The sequence below is a fragment of the Pygocentrus nattereri genome, chromosome 17 (genome assembly GCF_015220715.1).
Source record: "Pygocentrus nattereri isolate fPygNat1 chromosome 17, fPygNat1.pri, whole genome shotgun sequence".
NCBI classification, from domain to species: Eukaryota; Metazoa; Chordata; class Actinopteri; order Characiformes; family Serrasalmidae; genus Pygocentrus; species Pygocentrus nattereri.
The window spans coordinates 13,870,400-13,895,117 of NC_051227.1; the positions used below are offsets into that span (position 1 = coordinate 13,870,400).

Below are 24,718 nucleotides of genomic sequence, written 5' to 3' on the forward strand. Positions count from 1 at the left end.
TACACTGGGTAACATCATTCTGGTATTGCTGCACTATCTTTCTGCGCAACAATGGTGGAATTGGTGATCCTCTTACCATCTTGGCTTCTGAGAGACACTGACACTCTGAGAAGCTTTTTTTATACCCAATCATTTTGTCAATTGAGCTAATTAGTGTTAATTGGTCTTCCAGCTGTTCGTTATATGCTCAATTTCCTTTTTCCAGCCACTTATTGCTACTTGTCCCAACTTTTTTGGGATTTGTTGCGACTGTGAAATTTTGATTCAACATATTTTTCCTTTAAAATGTTACATTTACTCAGATTAAACTTTTGATCTTTCATCTATGTTCTATTCTGAATAAAATATTGACATTTGCCATCTCCACATCATTGCATTCAGTTTTTATTCACAATTTGTTTAGTGTCCCAACTTTTTTGGAATCCGGTTTGTACTAACAACAACAAAATCAAATCTCAATCAACTAGATGGTTTGAGGGATAGTTTCTCAAGCTTTAAATGCTCAGTAATGCTTAATGTACCTCTTTAATTAAAGTGTATACCACACCATTTAACATGGCAGTAACTAGGGCTGGGCTTTATGACTATATTTGTCACTGTGATAAGTTACACAATATGCTTTTCTGAGCATTTCATGCATATTGTCAATACTTCTGCCTAATTAACCCTGATTAATTAGATTTAGTGAAGCACAGTGTGTGAAATTTCAAATATAAAACCAGATTATTCGTAGTTTGATATTTTTAAAATGTGGTGCTGCTTTATTTTTCAAAATGTATCATGTCAGAAATATAATGACATTGTGTATTGTGAGAACTTGCGTTATTGCATTTTGCTGGATTGTCTTGCCAGTGAAAAAAAACAACAACAGTGAATTGGTGAGAAATCTGTAACGGCTTGCTTATGCGATTTCTCTTACTGTAGGACATACTAGTAGGACATACTATAAAACTAGACAAACCTACCAAAAAAAAAAAAAAAAAAAAAAAGTATCAGCCATGACCAACTTTCCACTGAAGACCACTTTAAAATGCCAGTATGTTAGTGCTGAAAACAATTTAGAAGAGCACTGCAAACTGGCAGACCGGGTAGGTTTAGAGTGCTGTCATAGGAAAGGGCCGTTTGACTGCATGTAGAACATCCAATCACAGACCGTTCAGCATGGCACACGTAGCAGAAACAAACTTGGGAGTAGCAGTCAGTAAACCCACGAAGATATCTTGTTTACTACGGCTTCAAACATAAATCATTAATAGTGTTTAAAATGGGATATGAATGTTAGCTGGTTCAGTGAACAGGCCTGTATTTGAAAGGCCTCCTGGTGAGTAGAGATGCAACTGCTTGCCTTTATCTCAATGGGCTTGAGCTCCCTGTGAGAGACATGTTTATGAGGGCTGTGGTGATTTTAGCGTGCAGTTCACATCAGACAGCCTGAGTAACTCTGTGTGCTGAATGTCTGAGACCGAAACTTACTGAAACACAACAAATCCTCTTCTGCAGTCACACCTCAGACCACATCTGCTGACCAGCCTCTGTTACCAACATGCTAACAAAATACTTCTACAGACATCCGGAAGACTTGCTTTCTTACAAAATGTGGTAATAATGACTACTCGACTACTTTTTTTGAACAACCAGTTGACTGGGACAAAATTAACAGTTGCGCAACCCCTACTGCAGATATCAATGTTGCATATTAACAATTGACTTGATTTACGTTATTTTATTACTTTTTTTTTTTTACTGATTTAAACTGGTAGTCTAGCCAATTAAAGAGTAAATAAATGGCTTTGGCTATTAGAAAGTGCTAGTACGGTTCATGTGTTCATTTATCCCACACAGTGTCAGCTTCAGGTAATTGGCCAACTTTGCTGAAACGGAACTGGAGTCCGCCATAAAAATATTCATGATGGATGAATCCCTAGTTAAAGGTCGGTCTAACAATCAATAAATATATAAATATTCGATTTTGGTTGATCATTCTGGTTGACCAGCTGAGTGTGAAGCAGTTGGTATGCAGATCAGCACCTCCCAATCCGAGTCCATGGTCTTAGCCCGGAAAAGGATGGCATGCCCACTCCAGGTAAAGGGAAAGGACCTTCCCCAGGTGGAGGAGTTTAAGTATCTCAGGGTCTTGTTCACGAGTGACGGGAAGAGAGATGGTGAGATCGGCTGGGACAGGTGGCAGCAGTGATGCGGTCACTGTACCGGACTGTAGTGGTTAAGAGGGAGCTGAGCCACAAGACGAAGCTCTCTGTTTACCTGTCGGTCTACATCCCGACCCTCACCTATGGTCATGAGCTGTGGGTAATGACCGAAAGAATGATATCACAAATACAAGCGATGGTAATGAACCTCTTCTCAGGGTGGCAGGCTACACTCTATTTAATAGGGTGAGGAGCTCGGTCATCTGGTAGGAGCTCGGAGTAGAGCCGCTACTCCTCCGCACTGAGCCGGCCAGCTGAGGTGGTTAGGGCATCTGATCCAGATGCCCCCTGGACGCCTCCCGTTGGGTGCGTTTCCAGCACGGCCTACCGGGACAAGACTAGGGTTGTCCTAGGACCCGCTGGAGGGATTATATCTCCAAATTGGCCTGGGAGTGGCTTGGGGTTCTCGGGAATGAGCTGAAGGATGCTGCGAGACTGAATCCCAGACAGAGACTGGGATTCTCTGTTCTCTCAAGTGCTACCGCGACCCTGCCTGGATTAAGCGGTGAAAGATGATGATGATTTTGAAATGACTAATGTCAAGGAAAAAAAACAAAAGCAAAAATTTATAATTGAGGTCCAACTCATGTCCCGCTCATCGTCCAGAAGCATAGAAAACCAACCAATCTTTGTTTTTTGTACAGATTTTTATCTTCGTTCTATAAGATAACGTCTACAACTGTGGCTGTAGAACCAACCTGATACCAGAGTCTTCATACTCGTAAACACCACTGGCCCATATTTATCAAACTCCTGAGAAAAAGTGTGTTGATCTAGAATCAGTTTTGCCCTTCATGTTATATTCAACACAGTTAAACAGGCAGAGCAGAGATGATCCCAGACCAGCACTTTTACTGCGACTTTGCCAATAAATACAGGTTTAAATGCGGAAGTAAAAATGTGCTAATTCACTGTTTTGTGTTAAAAAACAACAGGTCACAGTCACAGTCCACTTCTCTGACCATGTTTGGCTGTTTAGGTGACTGAAAAGTAGAATGTCAGCATGACAGAGGAAAAAACACTCAAATCTATTAACTGTGGAGAACAGTTAAACTAGAAATAAAACACTTAGTGACGCCGTGTTGCACTGATACAATTCAGCATCAAGATTTTCAACATCACAATATATTCACATTATCAGATTATATTTAAGTTGTTAGTTAATAAACTGGGATTAATAAAGTTAATTAGTCTAATCTTTACTGACAAACACTGTCAGCTGAATGGGTCGCACTGAAGAGCTCAGAGACTTCGAATGTGGCTGTAACAGGACGCCACCTTTGCTACAAGTCAGTTTGTGATCCGCTAGATCTGCCCCAGTCAACTGTAAGTGCTATTACCGGTACATAGAAGTATACACAAGCAACAACGGCTGATGCACAGTACACGAGCAGCAGAGCATGAAAAAAATCCTGTTTCTATCATCCAGTACCAGTTCCAAACAGCCTCCAGAAACAAAATCAGCACAAAATTGTGTTGGGAGCGTCATGACCTAGGTTTCCATGGCTGAGCAACATGAGGATGTCCAACAAGCTCATACAGGTGTGATGATCAGTGTCCACATACTTGCTGAATATAATTCGCAGGTAAACAGAACCTCATGGAAAGTTATAATCCCTTGTTTAATGTACGGTTACTGCAATCAACAGCGTAGTGCAAATAAAAATGGACTTCACTAGCTGGTGCAGTCAGTCTTTAACAATAACCATCTTTGCACTTTCAATATATTAACTGAATGAGGCTTAGGAGGAGTACATACAGGTACTTAAGAAATTAATCTTAATAAAACTTGGCCACCAGAGTTTCTTCTGAAATGAAGGTGTTAATAGTGAGTTTGTGCTGCAGTAACAGCCTCTCCTGGCTTTACACTAGATACTGAACATTGCTGTGAGGATTTGATTGAGCATTAGTGAGGTCAGGTACTGACATTGGATGCTCAGTTCTAGATCACTCCAGCTCATCCCAAAGGTATTGGATGGAGCTCCATCACTCCACAGCCCAATGCTGGGGGGCTTTATACCCCTCCAGCCCATGCCTGACCTTGGGCATGGTGAACATGGTGAATGGCTCAGGTGTGTCTGCTTCACAGCATCCAATAATATTGAAAAGTGCTTTTTAATGGAGATTACACAACCTCAGTGAACTTCTGAATCAGATATGCCTGACCTTAAAGTAGCTGAATTAGAAGGACTGTCCAGATAATTTCAGACATAGTGTATTATGGTTCTCTAGTCATAATAAATGGCACAGAGTCAATAACACAAGGTTTTAAAAATGTAACTTTTTAAGGCTGAACGGGTGGGCCTAAACTGCCTCAGGCTGAACGGGTGGGCCTAAACTGCCTCAGGCTGAACGGGTGGGCCTAAACTGCCTCAGGCTGAACGGGTGGGCCTAAACTGCCACAGGCTGAACGGGTGGGCCTAAACTGCCACAGGCTGAACGGGTGGGCCTAAACTGCCACAGGCTGAACGGGTGGGCCTAAACTGCCACAGGCTGAACGGGTGGGCCTAAACTGCCACAGGCTGAACGGGTGGGCCTAATCTGCCACAGGCTGAACGGGTGGAGCTAATCTGCCACAGGCTGAACGGGTGGAGCTAATCTGCCGTAGGCTGAACGGGTGGGGCTAAACTGCCGTAGGCTGAACGGGTGGGGCTAAACTGCCGTAGGCTGAACGGGTGGGGCTAAACTGCCGTAGGCTGAACGGGTGGGGCTAAACTGCCGTAGGCTGAACGGGTGGGGCTAAACTGCCGTAGGCTGAACGGGTGGGGCTAAACTGCCGTAGGCTGAATGGGTGGGGCTAATCTGCTGTAGCCTGAATGGGTGGGGCTAATGTGCTGTAGGCTGAATGGGTGGGGCTAATGTGCTGTAGGCTGAATGGGTGGGGCTAATGTGCTGTAGGCTGAATGGGTGAGGCTAATCTGCTGTAGGCTGAATGGGTGGAGCTTGCCTGCTACAGGCTGAATGGGTGGAGCTAAACTGTTGTAGGATGAATGGGCGGGGATAAACTGCTGTAGGCTGAGTCTGTAAGGACTGGAGAGTAAAAGCCTAGTTTTCCATGACATGGGCCTTTTAAAGGTTATTTCAAGGCACTGGCCAGAGATTTTGATGTCAGAAAATTTGCCTGCCTGCTGACTTCACTTTAGAAACAACCGGCAGGCCTAAAAGGAAGTCTATGCTAATTGAGCACTACCTGTTTTTGTTTTCAAACACAGCCAGAATAATTCTACATTAAATCAACAGTGTATGTTAAACAGGCCAGATCAGCAGTATGAGAAACTTTTCTTTTAAACTGCTTTCAAATACTTATACCTCTTTTCAAAAACCACAAACCTCTCCCAGTAATCTGTGTGGTGCCAAGCTACATCTCCTGACCTAACAGACTTATTACCATCTGTGATAATTAAGAGGATGTGAGTTTGGCTGAAAGCAGCTTACCGATAGTGAGATCGTGCACTGGCTGGAAGCGTTTGTCTGTGAACTGTAATAATAGGCATGATTTCCCCACACCTGCAAAGCAAACACAGGAAAAGGAGAGATGAATGCACACACTCAGGCTCCATATCCTATTACCTCCACATGATCCTCGTATCTCCAAAATGGTAACTTTACAGGAGAAGGAAAAAACCTGCTTTACTTTTAATAGAAGTCAATGGAACCAGATATATTTCTGAACAATTTTGGGCCGTTTCTTTTGGCCAATTCATCATGAAAGTTTGACACAACATAAAGGACAAAACGTATTTTCAAATTATGTAAAAAAAACTGGAAAACCACAAAAATGGAGATACGAGGTTTTAGTCCGACAACAGTGACATATGGAAACACTACTTAAAGAAATGCTCCAAAAGTGAATATACAGTAATAATAGCTTAAGTAGCAATACTACTAATAATAATACTAATAACAATAAAAACAACAAACATTTTATGTACATAGCATTTTTTCAAGGTCACTTCACGACTGCAGCTGATGGGAGTGACAAGAAGGTTAGGAGGAAAAAATGGTTAACCCTCTACTGCACACATTAAAAACATATTCGATTTTATTATTCATTATTAAATTCAAAATATTTTCAAATAATAAATGTGCGCTGGGGTGCTTGTCATAGTTGCCCTGATTGTTTCAATGGGAAGAAATGATATAAAACCATGTAAATTCATTCCACTTCCCTACAGCGTTACGTCTAGGCAACAAATCGGGGAGTGAGGCTTTTTTGCTTGTGAAACATACAACATTAGAATATCATAAATAATCATCAATACATGCACTTGTTAATGAACTTATGAATATGTAGTTTAGAAGATCTCTGTTTTGGTTCCGGACGTCTCTCTGATCTCCAGCCTGGTTTTATATTGAACTCCATCAGCAGCAGCTCATTTGCTTTAACGTAGGAACGCAGGTAAAGCAGGTACTAACTATAAACACTGCAGTTTCAGGGAGAACACCACCAATTTTTAAAAATTTCTGCATAATTAAAGCATTGTGAGGTAAACTGAGTCGTTCAGAGCGGTTTGGTGTGAAATGCTCTGTTCTAGGCAAACTTACAGAGTCAGAACTGTTCACAGTGGTGGTGATAGGAACCAGACGTCCCCCTCTAAAAACTCCTCACAGAAAGTTCCTACATGAAATGGCTATGAATTCACTGCCTGATGACAGTTTTAGGACAGTTTGTGATGTTTCGGCCTAAAATGTATTTTAATTCATTTCTTTCAGTTTACTCATGATGTTAGGATGTTTTAAGACAAAGTAGTCGCAAATAAAACTGTTTCTAAATTTTGCTCTATTTTACCATCATCAACACTACATACAAACACTCAGAAGCCTCATGGAGGTTCTCTGGTGATTCTGGATGGGAAATAAAATGTCTATATCTGTGTTGTAGTCATGGCGACCCCTGGTTCCCATCACCACCACTGTAGAGACATCTGAACCATTTCACAACAAACCCACTCAACCTCTTTGTTTACATCCTAACCACTGAATGTACAGATTTTGAAAAACAAGCTCCCTTCTAAATGAATACAATCCACTTGAAACTACAATGGATTGTACATTTATTTGTTATTTATTTGCTTATTTGTTTGTTATTTCATAGTTAATGCTTACTATCCAGATAAACAGCTTTGAGGTTGAGGTTAGGGTTAGTATTAGGGCCAGGGTGAGGGTCAGGATTAGGTTTTGAGTTGAGGTTAAGATTAGGGGTAGGATTAGGGCCAGGGTGAGGGTCAGGATTAGGTTTAGGGTTGAGGTTAAGATTAGGGGTAGGATTAGGGCCAGGGTGAGGGTCAGGATTAGGTTTTGAGTTGAGGTTAAGGTTAGGGTTAGTATTAGGGCCAGGGTGAGGGTCAGGATTAGGTTTTGGGTTGAGGTTAAGATTAGGGGTAGGATTAGGGCCAGGGTGAGGGTCAGGATTAGGTTTTGAGTTGAGGTTAAGATTAGGGGTAGGATTAGGGCCAGGGTGAGGGTCAGGATTAGGTTTTGGGTTGAGGTTAAGATTAGCGGTAGGATTAGGGCCAGGGTGAGGGTCAGGATTAGGTTTTGAGTTGAGATTAAGGTTAGAGTTAGGATTAGGGCCAGGGTGAGGGTCAGGATAAGGTTGTCGGGCTAGGTAAACTTTAGGATTAGTAAGTACGATTATTATAGGTTAGTCAAAAAAAAAAGTATCACTTAATGTATCAACAGAACACCTACAAGATATTTTCTCCGGTGTATTAAGGTGCTTCACTGATGTTATTGATAATCTGTTAAAAGTTTATTAATTATCTACAAAGGGCCATGCCAAATAAAGTGTTACCAACTAGATAAACAAAATAAGCAATTCATCCAGTGCCATTTGATTTACAGCCTCACTCCAGCAGGTGCACCACTGGAGTTCTGGCTTCTTATTTCCAAGATATTTGCCTCTGTTAACTTTGGCTAAATCTGAGACTCCTCATTTCTAACAAAACAATATCCACCCATAATAAATAAAATCCTACACTCTAAACTCCTCCTGGCTCATCTCTAGTGCCTGCGGCCGTCGACTGCCGAGCTTCGCCTTTGTGTACTTTGGTCTGAAGACAAAGGCCACGTATAAAATGGAGGCTCTGAGATCTACGGTCACTCGCTTTATTAAACGTCTCAGCCCGGCTGAGCATTTGGTCAAAATTAGAGCAATGAACACCGCTAATGCAATCAGCAGGGTCCGCTTCCTAACGAGGGAGGGGGGAGAGAAAGATCTGCCGAAACAAACAGGTTTTGCCCATAGGAGTGTGCGTGTTTCCAAGAGCAACAGTGGTTGCTAAGCGAGGGAGGTACGCTGAAGGAGCGCTCGCAGGGGAGACGTATGGAGTCGATGTTATCAATGACACACTCAAACCGATCCACAGTATCAGTGGTCAGGTTTACTCAGCAGAGGGAAAAAAAAGTCTCACGCAAAGAAACAGTCACACTGATTTAAACTATTAACGCCCATGACTTACATTTGACATCTGGCCTGTAGGTTTTTTTTTTTAGCACAAACGTGAAGACTTTTGCAAAACGATCACAATGCGCACCTAAAAAGGCTGATGCCTTTACGATCTCTTATCGTATCTTCGCTGCCAGAAAAAGCTCATATGTAGAAAACTTTGAAACCAGCTACACTTTACATTGTGTAAATACTTCATGACAAACTGACCAACTGAATCTCTTTGACCCTTTAAGGTGTTAAGGTGGGTGGTCAGGTCTGTGATAGCCATTTTCAATGTTTATCAAAAGAAAAAAAAAAGTGATTTATTATTATTTCAGCCTCAGATTCTTGGCTTTTGCTCATTTTCTGTGAAGAACATATAAAATAACCCATTTTCAGTGCTTCACTCTGTTCACCCCCCACACATTTATATTACACATGTGGTGTTGGGCTGAACCCACGGGGAGTAAAAGTGTGGAGGTGCTGTGTCCTTCACTCTGTTCTCCTACTACATGGCCTGCTGTTAAGTGTGTGTGTGTGTACACAACATGGACAGGCTGCTGACTGGCTACAGCTGCTAAAGCAGAACCCTACGCTGGACACCTGTGATTTTTTTAAATATCTGGTATTTTTACATAAATTGTTACGACTGTATTAATTTAAACAAACAATAATGTGGTGGGTCCAGTAGACCACTACTAACACCACCACCACACAAGGCTTAAACTGCCCTTACATTACAAGCTAAATTCTTCTTCTACTTAAGGTTTTTGCTGTTACCAAAACAACACAAACGTCACCTTTGTATTTGAATAAAAGCAGGAAAATTACATGTAAATAATAATAAATTCTAATGATTACTGTTAGATATAAATCTAAGGCATAACTACGCAAAGTGTCACAGCTCTAGAGCAATGAAAACAAATTTGCCAAATTTTTTCTTATTATGCTAAATTTAGGTGGACATAGTGGGTTAAAATATGCTTCTTTGCCAAATGATGCACAAACAACGCAATAAGGCATACTATAGTTTTGCATTACAACATAATACATGTTTATGCTGCAGAAATTTCATTTTGATTTGAATTTTTTTGCTCGAAGTCAAAGCATAATTAAGAAAAAAGTCTAATTTTCTGATTCTGTCAGACAAAGATTGCATTTAAATACAAATAAAGTGTGAATATTTTGTTTTTCTCTTTTGAGGTTCTACTTTGGGAAAATTAGGGAGTGCTTTTAACAGAAAACAAATGTCCGTGTGTTTCCTATCTCAGATATAAAACGTGTTCATATTTGACTCACTGGCTGTACTGCTTTCCAACCTCCTTAAAAACAAAACAAAACAATATTAATATGCACATCACAACAATGCTGTGCTCATTTCAGACCTGGATGACGTTAAAGTCAATACAGCAGAATCTTACCCAGCACATCTAGCGAGTAAAATCAGTGTCAAATGTGGAGAGGATTATGTGGGCCTTGTTACTCAAAACAAACCAGGCCTGCAGTGATGCCTGATCACATTAGATAACTAAAACCTCATTTCTCAGCCTGTAAAACTGCACCACATCCAGCAGATTTAGAATACGTTTAAAAAGGGCCGGGAACAGATGGCTGAGGTAATTTCTCATTAACCTACATGTTACAGCACTGGGACAGATCACAATCAGGATAAACGAAGAAATTTTATATTTCCCACCATGTTTCATTAAAGGGCCCATACCCCACATTATTGTTTTACTGTCATTTGTATGTTGTTACGTACCAAAAACAGTATAATATAGATTCAGATCTTTGAACTGAACAGGCTGATGCCTTTACGACTGGCATGTAAATGAGTTCTGTTCTAATTGGCTGCCCTGTATTGCGCCTCAGTCCAGACTGAAGCACTCCCGTCTTTGTCTGTGGCAAGAGTACTGCGGTACGCTGAAAAGGCACATGCAAATAAACCGTTTGTGACATCACAAATGTAATGACCACATAACAGGCTGTTTTCACCTATATTTTCATATTCATAATCTGCATACTTAAAAAAAACATCCATATTTACATACTACTCAGTTTTTGATGATATGGGCCCTTTAAGAAGCACGGTTTCACATTAACTTCAATACTGGGTGAAGTCTGAACACGGAAAGGGAAAGCTAACACAGGCCCGATGGGGCAATATCAAAAGGCCATGTGAGCGGATTGGATTTCAGTGAGCATCACTGGAGCAAAGCCGGTTGAGCAACGTGTAACTGTTCACTGCTGTTTACAGCCCTGTTTACCCTTCGCAACACATTTCATGCATGTGCTGATGCTAAAAGGGCTCCTCAAGTGGAGAACAGGACCCTGACAGGATGCCGTGGTGGTCTTGTAAATGACAAACACGTTCAGGCCTACAAGTCAAAGGTGAGAAGAGCCTCAGGTGCACTGATTTTTAGTGTTCCCGCAGATGGGAAGATCAAGATGTTTAAACATACTGCAAATTAACTGACTATAGTGTCTACAGTTCAGCCTGTTAGGAAAATGAACATTTTATGCCAAAACAATGTGCTAAAATCTCAGAAACATGAGAAACAGAAAATACTCCACATATCTGTTTAACAGTAACAGTATATTAATTCCTCTCATTAACCAATTTGGGCACAAAAATATTCTTAAGCGTGCGTTATGATGCTTTCTGGTGTGTGTGTGTGTGGGGGGGGTGGGGGTGGGGGGGGGGGTGTCAAGTAGCCCATTATGGTTAATTTGATGCTCTTGGACTATTTGCTGATAGCAGAAAAATGCCACACAGAGAGGGTCGAGTTTCAACACGGACGAGTCGGTAAGAATGACCGTTATAACTGTTTGGATATAACCAGTTCAACACTTTCCTGCTTAGTCACCAAACCTCATTCACAGTGATCAGAATCCAAGAATTATAAGCTTCAGAGTTTCGAATGAAGATGCTGAAACGAAGGTTAAGATGATGAGCAAACACGGCCTCATCGCTGTGCAGGAAACTAAGTTAAGGAGACACTGATACTTCGCTATGGCTACTGCATCAGTGTAGATAAACAAGCCTTTAATCGGTGTAGAAATCATCTGACGCGTTGACTCGGGTACAGGAGCTGGCACTGCATCACTAACATTGAGATATTCAAGCTAACAGAGGCCAAAAACATGGCTGAGACGTTTACCCCCACCAACTTTGTTTTGATGAAAAATGCACTGAGAAACTTAAAACTGTGCACAATGACAGTGATAGGAACCCGGGGTCTGAAGTGTACTCACAGAAATGATTACAAATCCAAATCCTGATGCCTTTAATAATAAACCAGACAGTTTCAGCCTAGAGTGCATTTCTGGGTATAAACTAATGTCCTCCGGTTACTTTGGTAAAGTAAACGGAGGATGTTCAGATGAAACCCAAAGAAACTGATTTGAATTGATTAATAGCCATTTCAGCATCATTACTCATACGTCCTTACTGTTCAGAACACCTACAAAACAGCTGTGTGCTGCACACATCATGACCCCTCAGGGCTGGACAGGACGACAGTATTTATCATTATTGTGGTGAATAACAACACAATATGCTTTTCTGAGCGCATCATGGAAATGATCAGTACTTAAAAACACTCCCAAACTGCGTGTTGGATTGAAAAGAGGGCATCATTAGTGCCGTTTGACTGGATTTTGTGCAGCTCAGTGAGAGAAATATTGAAAATAAAACATTGTATTAATAGTTTTGATAGCATTTTTAACGTAGTACTACAATTTTTCCAACTTATCTAATTTATTTATCCAATTTATTAAAAAATATGTTGACATATGTGTCAAAAAACTCTTCAGGATTTGTGATACTGCATTTGTGCCACATCAGTGTTGCATAAATGTTGGAAATCATAAATAGTTTATGATAGTGCGTTATTTAAAATATTATTTTGCGTTTGTATTTTTTAGTATTTTTAAAATGTGACACTTCTACTTTACCAAATTATGCAATTAAAAAAAAAAAAACATTGTGACGTGTCGTGAAAACTTCTTGAAGCATTGTGATATTGCCCACCTCTGTGGCCTGATTCCTACTGCTTTAACAGCATGTTAGGGGCAGTTGTGGGCTGGAGGTTAGGGAACCGGCCCTGTGACCAGAAGGCTGCCGGTTCGATCACCAGCGTTGACAGCTCATGACTGAAGAGTCCTTGAACAAGACACCTAACCCCCAAATGCTCCCCGGGCGCTGTGGATAGGGCGGCCCACCACTCCGGGCAAGTGTCCCCTAGTCACTGCCCCCTAGTGTGTGTGTGCTCACTAGTGTGTATGTGGTGTTTCACTTCACGGATGGGTTAAATGCAGAGGTGGAATTTCCCCAAATCCGGAATTTCCTCCAAATCCAAGTTGCTGAGTATCTTTAACTATAACTGTTTTTTTTTGGCTGGTTCTCAACAAGTGAACTGGATTCTGATGAATCGTGTCAAAATGTTCTAAGTAAGTAAGTGATACTTTTTTGATCCCACAACCGGGGAAATTCCACCTCCGCATTTAACCCATCCGTGAAGTGAAATGCCACATACACACCAGTGAACACACACACTAGGGGGCAGTGAGCACACCTGCCCGGAGTGGTGGGCAGCCCTATCCACGGCGCCCGGGGAGCAGTTGGGGGTTAGGTGTCTTGCTCAAGGACACCTCAGTCATGGACTGTCGGCCCTGGGGATCGAACCGGCAACCTTCCGGGTCACAGGGCCAGATCCCCAACCCACTGCCCCAAGAGCGCTTCACGGTTGATCAGTAACACATAAGCAGTAATACTAAGATGAGTCTGTATTAAATTAACATTAAAAATACATTTAAACAGTTTAAAACAACACATCGCTATACTACACTCTTAAAGACAGCTCTTTAAAGGTTCTTTAGTGGTTCTATATAGAACTATGAACACTCAGAAGTTTGCATGCTCAAGTGGTTCTTTACACAGTGGAATGGTTCTGGAGACTGAAGAATCCATTTTATAAAAACGGGTTGTATGCAAGAATGGTTCTACGGATCGACGGAGAACATGAAAATGGTCCTATACAGCACAGAAATGCACTCCATTATTATTACAAGCTTAACATCATAAATAACAGCAGAACCTTCTTGGTGTTGCAAAGAACCTTTTTTTTATATAAGGTGTCAAAACATTCTCTATCAATCTAAAGAACCATTTCTACATGCATCCTCTTTTCGGGAGCTACACAGAACAAGATTCAGGAAGGTTCTGTACGGAACCAGAACCACATACAACAAATTCTTCAAACTGAAGGACAGCTTTACCATGCAAATAAACGTTTAGGCACAAAAGGGTTCTACGCAGAACCATCTTCAAATTTCACCATGCAAAGAAGCATTTAGGCAGGCAAAATGGTTCTATATACACACACAAGTCATGGTTCTAAACAGAACCATTGCCTTTACAAAAGAACCACTGGAGAACCCTCTTCGTACAGGAGTGTGGGTGCCATGCAGTCCAGCGCCAGTCCAGGGTGGCAGGGCCCTGCCTGGCATTCCCCCTTCGGATCCTTTGCATCTGGGACAAAACAAACCTGCTAGGTCGGCATTTCCCAGCCCAACCGAGCCCGTCCCGCGCCTTCACGGCACCTACGACCACCAAACCAACCTCAGGAAGACGTTCCTGACATCATCTCGACAGCCAAAGCTCGCTGAACGCCATTTTCACCAACATCTGCTGACAGCTCAGCTATGCTAAGCTAACGCTCCCGGCCTACGCGATTAAAGGACGCTAACATTAGCTTAGCTTAACAAGCGAACTCACAACCGGCTGTGCGCTGTTTAAATATATAAAAACACATTTACAGGCTTTAACGTGCACTCAAGTTGTTTTTAAAGCGTCTGAACGTTTTAACAGGTAGGTGTTTTCTCTGAATTGGGGTACTAGGTTAGCGGAGACGCTAGCGTTAGCCATCGTTAGCTTCCCCCACCCAGTCTGCATACAAAGCAAATGAAAGTGTTGATTAATCGTTTTTTTAATAAAAGGGCACTTTGACAACCACAGGGTTCGCTCAAACGTATGTTTTGGGGTCAAAACTCGCTATTTAAGCCAATATTTTTTTATCTTATAACGTTAGCGTATCGGCTTCTCATCCGAATTTTCCGTTCCACCTTAAACGCCGCAGCAGTTGCATTCTAGAGCCTCCCGTGCCGGAGTGGAACTACTGCAGCTTTTAAGGTGGAACGTGGAATTCGAATAAGAGTAACCTCAGCGCTGCGGAAATAAGAGGATGAAACAAGGCAAGGTTAAAGCCCTCCAGCCCGGCTGTGGAGGTTCAGCGGGCCGCGTCTTACCCGTGTCCCCGATGATGATGTACTTAAACAGGTACGCGTACGCCATCGCCCTCCGTTAAAGCGCAGCGGCGGCAGCAGCGGCGGCTCTGTACACGGCTTTATAACTACTAATCAGCAGCCGCAGCTCCGGGGAACACGCAGAGCTTTCTTCGGAAAACCCTGCCTGTTTCTCTGCTTTCTCTTTTCTCCTCTCTCTTCTCTCTCCTCTCTCTTCGTCTGTGTTTTTCTCTCTCTTCGATGCGTTAAAGGAACAATAAAAACAGCCCGACAACCCCGGAGCCTCCAGCAGCTGCTGCGTCACACAGACCGCCTCCGCCACGCAACCGGAACTGCACGAGCACTAACGCGAGCGGGAGCGCGCACGTGGACGCGCACGCGCACGCGCACGGCATTCCATTTTCAGGGATGGGCGATTCGGTTTCGGCGGTGGACGATTTGGAGAAACACCGGTCAGCCATAACAGTTACAGACTGCAGTCCATCTGTTTCTCTGATACTTTGTTAACCCCCTTTAACCCTGTTCTTCAGTGGCCAGGACCCCCATGGACCCTCACAGAGGGTGGTGGGTCATTCTCAGCGCTGTAGTGACACTGATGTGGTGGTGTGTGTTCCTTCAACATGGTGATGTGCCATTGCAAGCTGAATTCCACAGCAGCGGTTGCTTGGGCAGATCATTCTGGAAGTCCACTTACAACAGCAGGCACTCAGTTCTTCGTAGCTTAGGTGTACAGCATCAAGACATTTGTGCCATGCTGGGCAGGAACACGGGCTCCAATAGATCTGTAACACAAAAAGAAATATTTGTACAGTAAACTGTTCATCAATGTTGGGAAGATATTTATTTACGTTTGGCAGACGCTTGTAGAGACTTACAATTATACCAACCACCACCCGCTACACTATACCAACCACCACCCGCTACACTATACCAACCACTACCCACTACCAACCACTACCCACTACCAACCACTACCCACTACACCATACCAACTACCACCCACTACACTATACCAACCACTACCCGCTACACTATACCAACCACCACCTGCTACACAACACCAACCACTACCCACTACGCTACACCAACCACTACCCGCTACACTATACCAACCACTACCCGCTACACTATACCAACCACTACCCGCTACACTATACCAACCACCACCCGCTACACTACACCAACCACCACCCGCTACACTACACCAACCACCACCCATTACACTACACCAACCACTACCCACTACACTATACCAACCACTACCCGCTACACTATACCAACCACTACCCGCTACACTATACCAACCACCACCCGCTACACTATACCAACCACCACCCGCTTCACTACACCAACCACTACCCACTACACTATACCAACCACTACCCGCTACACTATACCAACCACTACACTATACCAACCACCACCCGCTACACTATACCAACCACTACACTATACCAACCACTGCTACATTATACCAACCACTACCCACTACACTGTACCAACCACTACCCGCTACACTATACCAACCACTACCCACTACACCATACCAACTACCACCCACTACACTATACCAACCACTACCCGCTACACTACACCAACCACTACCCACTACACTATACCAACCACTACCCACTACACTATACCAACCACTACCCACTACACCATACCAACTACCACCCACCACACTATACCAACCACTACCCGCTACACTACACCAACCACTACCCACTACACTATACCAACCACTACCCACTACACTATACCAACCACTACCCACTACACAGTACCAACCACTACCCACTACACTACACCAACCCCCACTCGCTACACTGTACCAACCACCACCCACTACACTATACCAACCACTACCCACTACACCAACCACTACCCACTACACTATACCAACCACTACACTATACCAACCACTACACTATACCTACCACCACCCACTACGCTGTACCAACCACTACCCGCTACACTGTACCAACCACTACCCGCTACACTATACCAACCACTACCCACTACCAACCACTACCCACTACACCATACCAACTACCACCCACTACACTATACCAACCACTACCCACTACACCATACCAACTACCACCCACTACACTATACCAACCACTACCCGCTACACTACACCAACCACTACCCACTACACTATACCAACCACTACCCACTACACTATAGCAACCACTACCCACTACACTACACCAACCACTACCCGCTACACTATACCAACCACTACCCCCTACACTATACCAACCACTACCCGCTACACTACACCAACCACTACCCACTACACTATACCAACCACTACCCACTACACTATACCAACCACTACCCACTACACCATACCAACTACCATCCACTACACTATACCAACCACTACCCACTACACAGTACCAACCACTACCCACTACACTACACCAACCACCACCCGCTACACTGTACCAACCACCACCCACTACACTATACCAACCACTACCCACTACACCAACCACTACCCACTACACTACACTATACCAACCACTACCCACTACACCAACCACTACCCACTACACTACACTATACCAACCACTACCCACTACCAACCACTACCCACTACACTACACTATACTAACTACTACCCACTGCATTACAACAACCACTACTCACAATTATTTTCTCTGCTATCTACACTATGTGTTCCTCAGAAGGGGCTGGTGTGGTTCCACACAGTGTGTTGAAATCTTCACCTACAGGGGTGGCCCCCAATGGCCTAAAAACCATGGTTCTTCCCTGAGGCTCTGTGCTTCACCCACCCCCTCTCCAGCTGTCCCTGTATTCAGTTCTGGGGTGCAGACACAGCCTTACAATGGGAAACGTGTCACTTAATGCCTGTGTCAGCTATTGGCAGAACCTTAATATGGAACTTCTCCTCTAGATTCTAAAGACTGCTTGCCATGTTTCCTCACCATGACACACTGGCCTGAAAGTTTCATACAGATACCTTCAGCACTGTTCGGAAAAACTGTTATTACTTATTTCCCAAAATTAGAATTCCACCATGAAAAACTAATTTACATTTTTATGCACCTGCGTGGCCCAAAGGATGTGTTTGTGTCACGAGGCAAAGAAATGCAAGTTTTCCCCCTTTGTTCCAAACACCATCTGGAGCACCTTTTGCATCTGAACTCGGCCATGTACAGTTCCCAGTCTGGACCTTAGCTGAGTTACCAGCAGATCGCATAGTGGTTTTTAAAATGGTAGCATAAGAATCGATTAACTACTGTAGTTACATAGACCTAAAAAAACAAGGCCCAAAGTTGTTGTGGGCAACAAAACTGCATTAATCTGAAGGCTTCTATCAGGCAAAATTGAACCACTTAGTAGTCAATTTCCCTAATTGCTGTACACCAGCACAACAATTCAACTATTTTGCCCTAATGTCCATTGCTTACAAACAAATCAAAAATAGCTTTTACATCTGTTTTAAATAACAACAGAAAGATAGTTCAACACTCAGATAAGCTTGAGCCTCAGAATAATTAGTTAAAAACAGGAGCAGATGAAAAACTATGAATCCTATTGCCTTCATTACCAAAGACAACTGCTCTGTGACTGCCCTTCATGGTTCTGATTATCAAAGATAACTGCTCCTTTGAAATTCCCTGAAAATGATTTCCTGCTGGGCCTCCCTGTGAAATTCCCTGAAAGGGATTTCTTGCTGGGGTCGCGTTCACCCTTGCACCTATTTTGTGCCTGCTTTTCACAACAGTGCCTGGCCTGATGACCAAACTTATGGCAGTAGCGACATTCAGATAACTTATTCTTCCTGTTGGAAGTGAAGTTCTGCCTGGAGCTTTTAGAATTTAGAACCATTTGCCAACTGTGGAATTCGACCTCTGCATTGAACCTGTCTGTGCAGTGAAACACCCACATACATGCACACTAGTGAACACACTTGCCTGGAGCAGTGGGCAGCCCTATCCACAGCACCCAGGGAGCAATTGGGGGTTAGGTGCCTTGCTCAAGGGCACTTCAGTCATGAACTGTCAGCAGAGGGGATTGAACCCACGGCTACTCTCTGTGAGTGAATGCATAGATGCAGAAATGTTGCAGCAATCCAAATCACAGTCATCATTAAGGTTCCCCCATTTAGTTTTATGCCAGTTTGGCTCAACAAGTGGTCTAAAATGAGGACCTTCAGTTGTAGAATGAATCAATGTTATCACTATTGTATTTATCAATACTCAAGTGATTTGCCCCTAATCAGTAGTTTGCGACATTTACAGCTGATCCAGTCAGTGAAAGCTTTCCAGTCCCTTTCAATGTCAATGCCCCAGCCTTTGTCACCCAACACATCCGATACCTTATTAGCAAGCTGCCTACTATCTGTTATGTTGAGTACTTGGCTTGCTATGGCAACAGAGGGTCCTTTTCTTTTGCATGAGATCAATTAAGTCAAACCCCATTTCCCTAGGAGGTTTAAATTCATTGGGCAGCTTGTCCAAGGTGGCTGCATCTAAAGGAACATGACTGTTTTCCTTAACTTCACCTCCTTTATGAAGGACCTCAGATGATCTAATAGTGATTGGTCTCATCTACTCATCTCATCAACTGCCTGATCGTTAGTAGGTTCACAAGCCTCATCAGAGGAGGAGGTTTCTGATCCATCAGAGTGGATTGCATCCAATTCTGGATACAGCCCAACCAACAGTGGAGGATCTTCATCCTTTGTGTAGCATGACTGACCCAGAGAGGGGCCTACAGGTCGAGATTGGCACTGACGCTTTGATTTAGATTTACGATTGGCCTGTTGCTGTTCAGCCTTGGTCAGTGATTGCTTAGATATTTTATATGTTCTCTGGGCATTCATGGCAACTATTTTATACTTTGTACATTCGCTGGTTAGCTCTAGGATCTTTGCCTCAGGTTCCTCTAGCTTATCCTCCATGTATCTAAGTTTATACTTCCAGTACTGCTTTATTACAAGAAGACATTCCTTAACTGAATCATGCTTAATACCATAACCCAAAGCTGTTTCACATTCCTGAAGAGTCCATTCTCTATCAGCAGAAAACCCTTTAGATAACAAGTACTGAGAGGTCTTTATTATGTCTTCTCTCAGTTTAAAGCCAGTTTTTATTAAACTTAAACTTGTAACTAAGTTGTAAATAAAACTTACTTCTTACTTCTTAACTTCTACTTTTACTGGAGTAATATTTTACCTCTCTACTTTAGCTCAAGTACAGGGTTTGTGTACTTCGTCCACCACTGCAGACTGTAGTCCATCTGTTTCTCTGCATACGTTGCAGCACTGTTCTGTCTGATCCACTCACACCAGCACAACACACACTAAGACACCACCACCACTATGTCAGTGTCACTGCAGAATGGCCCACCACCACCCAAATAGTACCTGCTCTGTGGGGGTCAATGGGGGTCCTGACCACTGAAGAACAGGGTAACAAAGTATCAGAGAAACAGATGGACTACAGTCTGTAACTGTAGAACTACAAAGTGCAGCTATACAGTAAGTGGAGCTGATAAAATGGACAATAAGCGTAGAAACAAGAAGGGGTTCCTATTTAAGTCCTAGGTGAGTGTACATTGATGCAGTTGTCATAGTTACGTATCAGTGTCTCCTTAGCTTGCAGTTTGCTGGGCAGTAATGATTGCTTAACAAAGAGATTAATTTCAGGATCATCATTTGAAACGTTGAAGCTTAACGTTGTTTGTTGGTACTTTAATGGTGAACACAGAGGTGGGCGAAGAAAATGTAACATTACAACACACACAAAGTACAACCCCAATTCCACTGAAGTTGGGACGTTGTGTAAAACATAAATAAAAACAGAATACGATGATTTGCAAATCCGTTTCAACCTATATTCAATTGAATACACTACAAAGACAAAATATTTAATGTTCAAACGGATAAACTTTATTGTTTTATAGCAAATATTCACTCATTTTGAATTTGATGCCTGCAACACGTTCCAAAGAAGTTGGGACAGGGGCATGTTTACCACTGTGTTACATCACCTTTCCTTTTAACAGCACTCAGTAAGCGTTTGGGAACTGAGGACACTAATTGTTGAAGCTTTGTAGGTGGAATTCTTTCCCATTCTTGCTTGATGTACAACTTCAGTTGCTCAACAGTCCGGGGTCTCCGTTGTCGTATTTTGCGCTTCATAATGTGCCACACATTTTCAATGGGAGACAGGTCTGGACTGCAGGCAGGTCAGTCTAGTACCCGCACTCTTTTACTATGAAGCCACGCTGTTGTAACACGTGCAGAATGTGGCTTGGCATTGTCTTGCTGAAATAAGCAGGATGTCCCTGAAAAAGACGTTGCTTGGATGGCAGCATATGTTGCTCCAAAACCTGTATGTACCTTTCAGCATTAATGGGGCCTTCACAGATGTGCAAGTTACCCATGCCATGGGCACTAACACACCCCCATACCATCAGAGCTGATGCTGGCTTTTGAACTTTGTGCTGATAACAATCCGGACAGTCCTTTTCCTCTTTGGCCTGGAGGACACTACGTCCATGATTTCCAAAAACAATTTGAAATGTGGACTCGTCAGACCACAGGACACTTTACCACTTTGCGTCAATCCATCTCAGATGAGCTCGGGCCCAGAGAAGCCGGCGGTGTTTCTGGGTGTTGTTGATATATGGCTTTCGCTTTGCATGGCAGAGTTTTAACTTGCACTTGTAGATGGAGCGACGAACTGTGTTCACTGACAGTGGTTTTCTGAAGTGGTCCTGAACCCATGTGGGAATATCCGTTACAGAATGATGTCGGTTTTTAACGCAGTGCTGCCTGAGGGATCGAAGGTCACGGGCATTCAGTGTTGGTTTTCTGCCTTGCCGCTTACTTGCAGAGATTTCTCCAGATTCTCTGAATCTTTTGATGATATTATGGACTGTAGATGATGAAATCCCTAAATTCCTTGCAATTGCACGTTGAGAAACATTGTTCTTAAACTGTTGGACTATTTGCTCACGCAATCGTTTACAAAGTGGTGAACCTCGCCCCATCCTTGCTTGTGAACGACTGAACTTTTCAGGGATGCTCCCTTTATACCCAATCATGACACTCACCTGTTTCCAATTAACCTGTTCACCTGTGGAATGTTCCAACAGGTGTTTTTTGAGCATTCGTCAACTTTCCCAGTCATTTGTTGCCCCTGTCCCAACTTCTTTGGAACGTGTTGCAGGCATCAAATTCAAAATTAGTGAAAAACAATAAAGCTTATCCGTTTGAACATTAAATATCTTGTCTTTGTAGTGTATTCAACTGAATAAGGGTTGAAAAGGATTTGCAAATCATCATATTCTGTTTTTATTTATGTTTTACACAACATCCCAACTTCATCGGAATTGGGGTTGTAGTTTTTACAGTACACAGTACATCATAATGCGTGTATTTTTTGACACTGATAAAGTGGAAAGCCAAAATAGACAAAATAGTCTCATGTTTAAAAAATACATCAAAAACTGTGAATACAATGATTTAAATAATGGCACAAGCACTGGACTTAAGGTTTGGGCTAATTTGCTTCTCCACAGCCTTTATTTAGTGCTGTGTTTGTCCATTGATGGGTTTCCCGTCATTGACCCCCTGTATATAATTCTCTCTGTTTCAATTAAGAGCATTTTTCTACAGAAAATGGCAGACTCCGGGTCTCTTCTTCTGTGCCAAAGCTACAATATTCAACATTTCGCACTGTGTTGCACTAAGTCCAATTAAACAGGACTGATTATACCAATTTTATGACCAAATATGCATTAGGAAATGTGTTTAGGTGCTGACAATATTCACAATATGCTCAGAAAAGCTTACTGTGGCTCACTGTGAACTTATTCAGATCAAATCAAATCACATTTATTGTCACATCACATTTACACAGGTGGAAGGTGAGTGAAAATCTTAGGTGTGTAGCCCCCTCAATTTAAATACAATATACATACATACATACATACATACATATATGTATGTATATCCGATGTATATATATACATCTATATATATATATAGGAGAGAAAAATAAATATATGCACACATACACAATGTACACTAGTATTACACTATTTTGAATGTACAGTTGTACAGTAATAAGTTATGAAATTTATCACAATATTAATAAATATTGTCATATTGCCCATCTCAGGTGAACGATTCCCCGATTCCCGGTTTTCTAAAGTTGATTCTGACTCCACTTAATTTAACCAATTTAACCAAAGCAGTGCCAGAGCCACAGATACGTGGAAAGTTAAAGCATTCTTAATGTGGTTTGCTCACTTTTTAGAGCCGCTACAGATCAACATAATATGATTACTTTGAGTTGAAGTGGAACTCCACCAACTTTTTCTAAATTTCTGCATAATTAACTGGTTAAGGTGTAAACAGAGCCGTTAAGAGCGGTTTGGTGTGAAACGCTCTGTTCTAGATAAATTTACCGAGTCGAAACAGTTCACAGTGGTGGTGATAGGAACCAGACGTCCCCCTCTAAAAGCTCCTCACAGAAAGTTCCTACATGAAATAGTTATGAATATCATAACTCTGTATGAATTAAGGTTTTGGTCTGAAACATCATGCAGGCTGTTGCGAGGCAAAATAGACCCCAAAGAAAAGGTATTTTTTCAGATTTTCAACGTCATCATCATTCCATATAAGCTCAGAAGACACAAGTAGGTTCACTGGTGGTTCTGGATAGAAAATGAAATGTCTATACAAACCTCTCAGAAATCACTCTGTTTACATCTCACACACTGAATTATGCAAAAATGTTGAAAAACTAGTGGAAAAATTTATTGGCTGGGTGACACACTAACTTAACTGTGCATTTATATGAACTTAATCCACTTCTATTTGCACCTGGTGGATGCCAGGCTAAATCATTAAACACACACTCATGAAAAGTAATAGGTGACTAACGATTGGACGAAAACAATTACCTTTTGAGGCCAACTTTAGACTCATACTTTGCACATTGTAAGGTTTACAGGTATGACTGTGTGTGTATGTATGTGTGTGTGTGTGTCTGAGTGAGTGATGGTAGGAATGCATGTTTTATTTTATTTTATTTTGTTATTTTATGTTTATCTTATTTTATTCTCTACATGTGAACGTCTGTCTGATACTGTGCTCTGTGAGCTCCTGTAACCCAAACCAAATTCCTTGTATGCGTAGTATAAAGCCTGATTCTGATTCTGATTCTGATTCTTCACACAGAAGCTTACAGAGGAAGCAGTGGAGAGCGACAATGTACCAAAAAAACCCTCACTCATGTAATCATAGCTTTATGAATATTAACCAGGAACAATAACATTATTTATAGTTAACTATGTCTAAAAATAAGATTTTTACTCCCAGAAAAGTTGACAATGTCAGAAAAAATATTTTATATTTTATAAAAAAGATTTATAATCCTCTTATTATGAACGAGTTTTCAGCCAATTCATACTAAACAACTGAGAACTGCTAAAAATAATATCTTAACAATATCTTAACATCTTATCAACTCTTATTATGAGGCTGCTGTAAGAACATTATAAGATTATTCCACCTGTTTCTGTACATTTTTACTAGTTTTAAGTGATTTTATCTGGTGAAAGTGTCTGATTCCATTGGCAGATTAGTTCACTTGTTTGGAGAAATAATGAAGATAATTTTGCTCATTTCAAGAAATAATGATTAAAACAAGTCACATGATCTGCCAATGAAATCAGACACTTTTATAAGATAAAACTGCTTAAAAACTAGTAAAAATGT

The 24,718-nt window shown here is 42.0% G+C and overlaps 1 protein-coding gene across 1 annotated transcript in view; it reads right to left on the reverse strand.

Annotated features, from left to right (window-relative positions):
* Positions 1–15,277, reverse strand: part of rab2a (RAB2A, member RAS oncogene family) — a 34,782-nt gene extending 19,505 nt beyond the window's left edge. Inside the window, exons 1-2 of the mRNA XM_017706333.2 lie at positions 14,947–15,277; positions 5,643–5,714 (exon numbers count right to left, since the gene is read on the reverse strand). Of these exons, the coding sequence (XP_017561822.1) occupies positions 5,643–5,714; positions 14,947–14,992 (118 nt within the window). The 5' untranslated portion in view covers positions 14,993–15,277. The remainder of the gene's footprint in view (positions 1–5,642; positions 5,715–14,946) is intronic.
* Between the last annotated feature and the right edge of the window lie 9,441 nt (positions 15,278–24,718).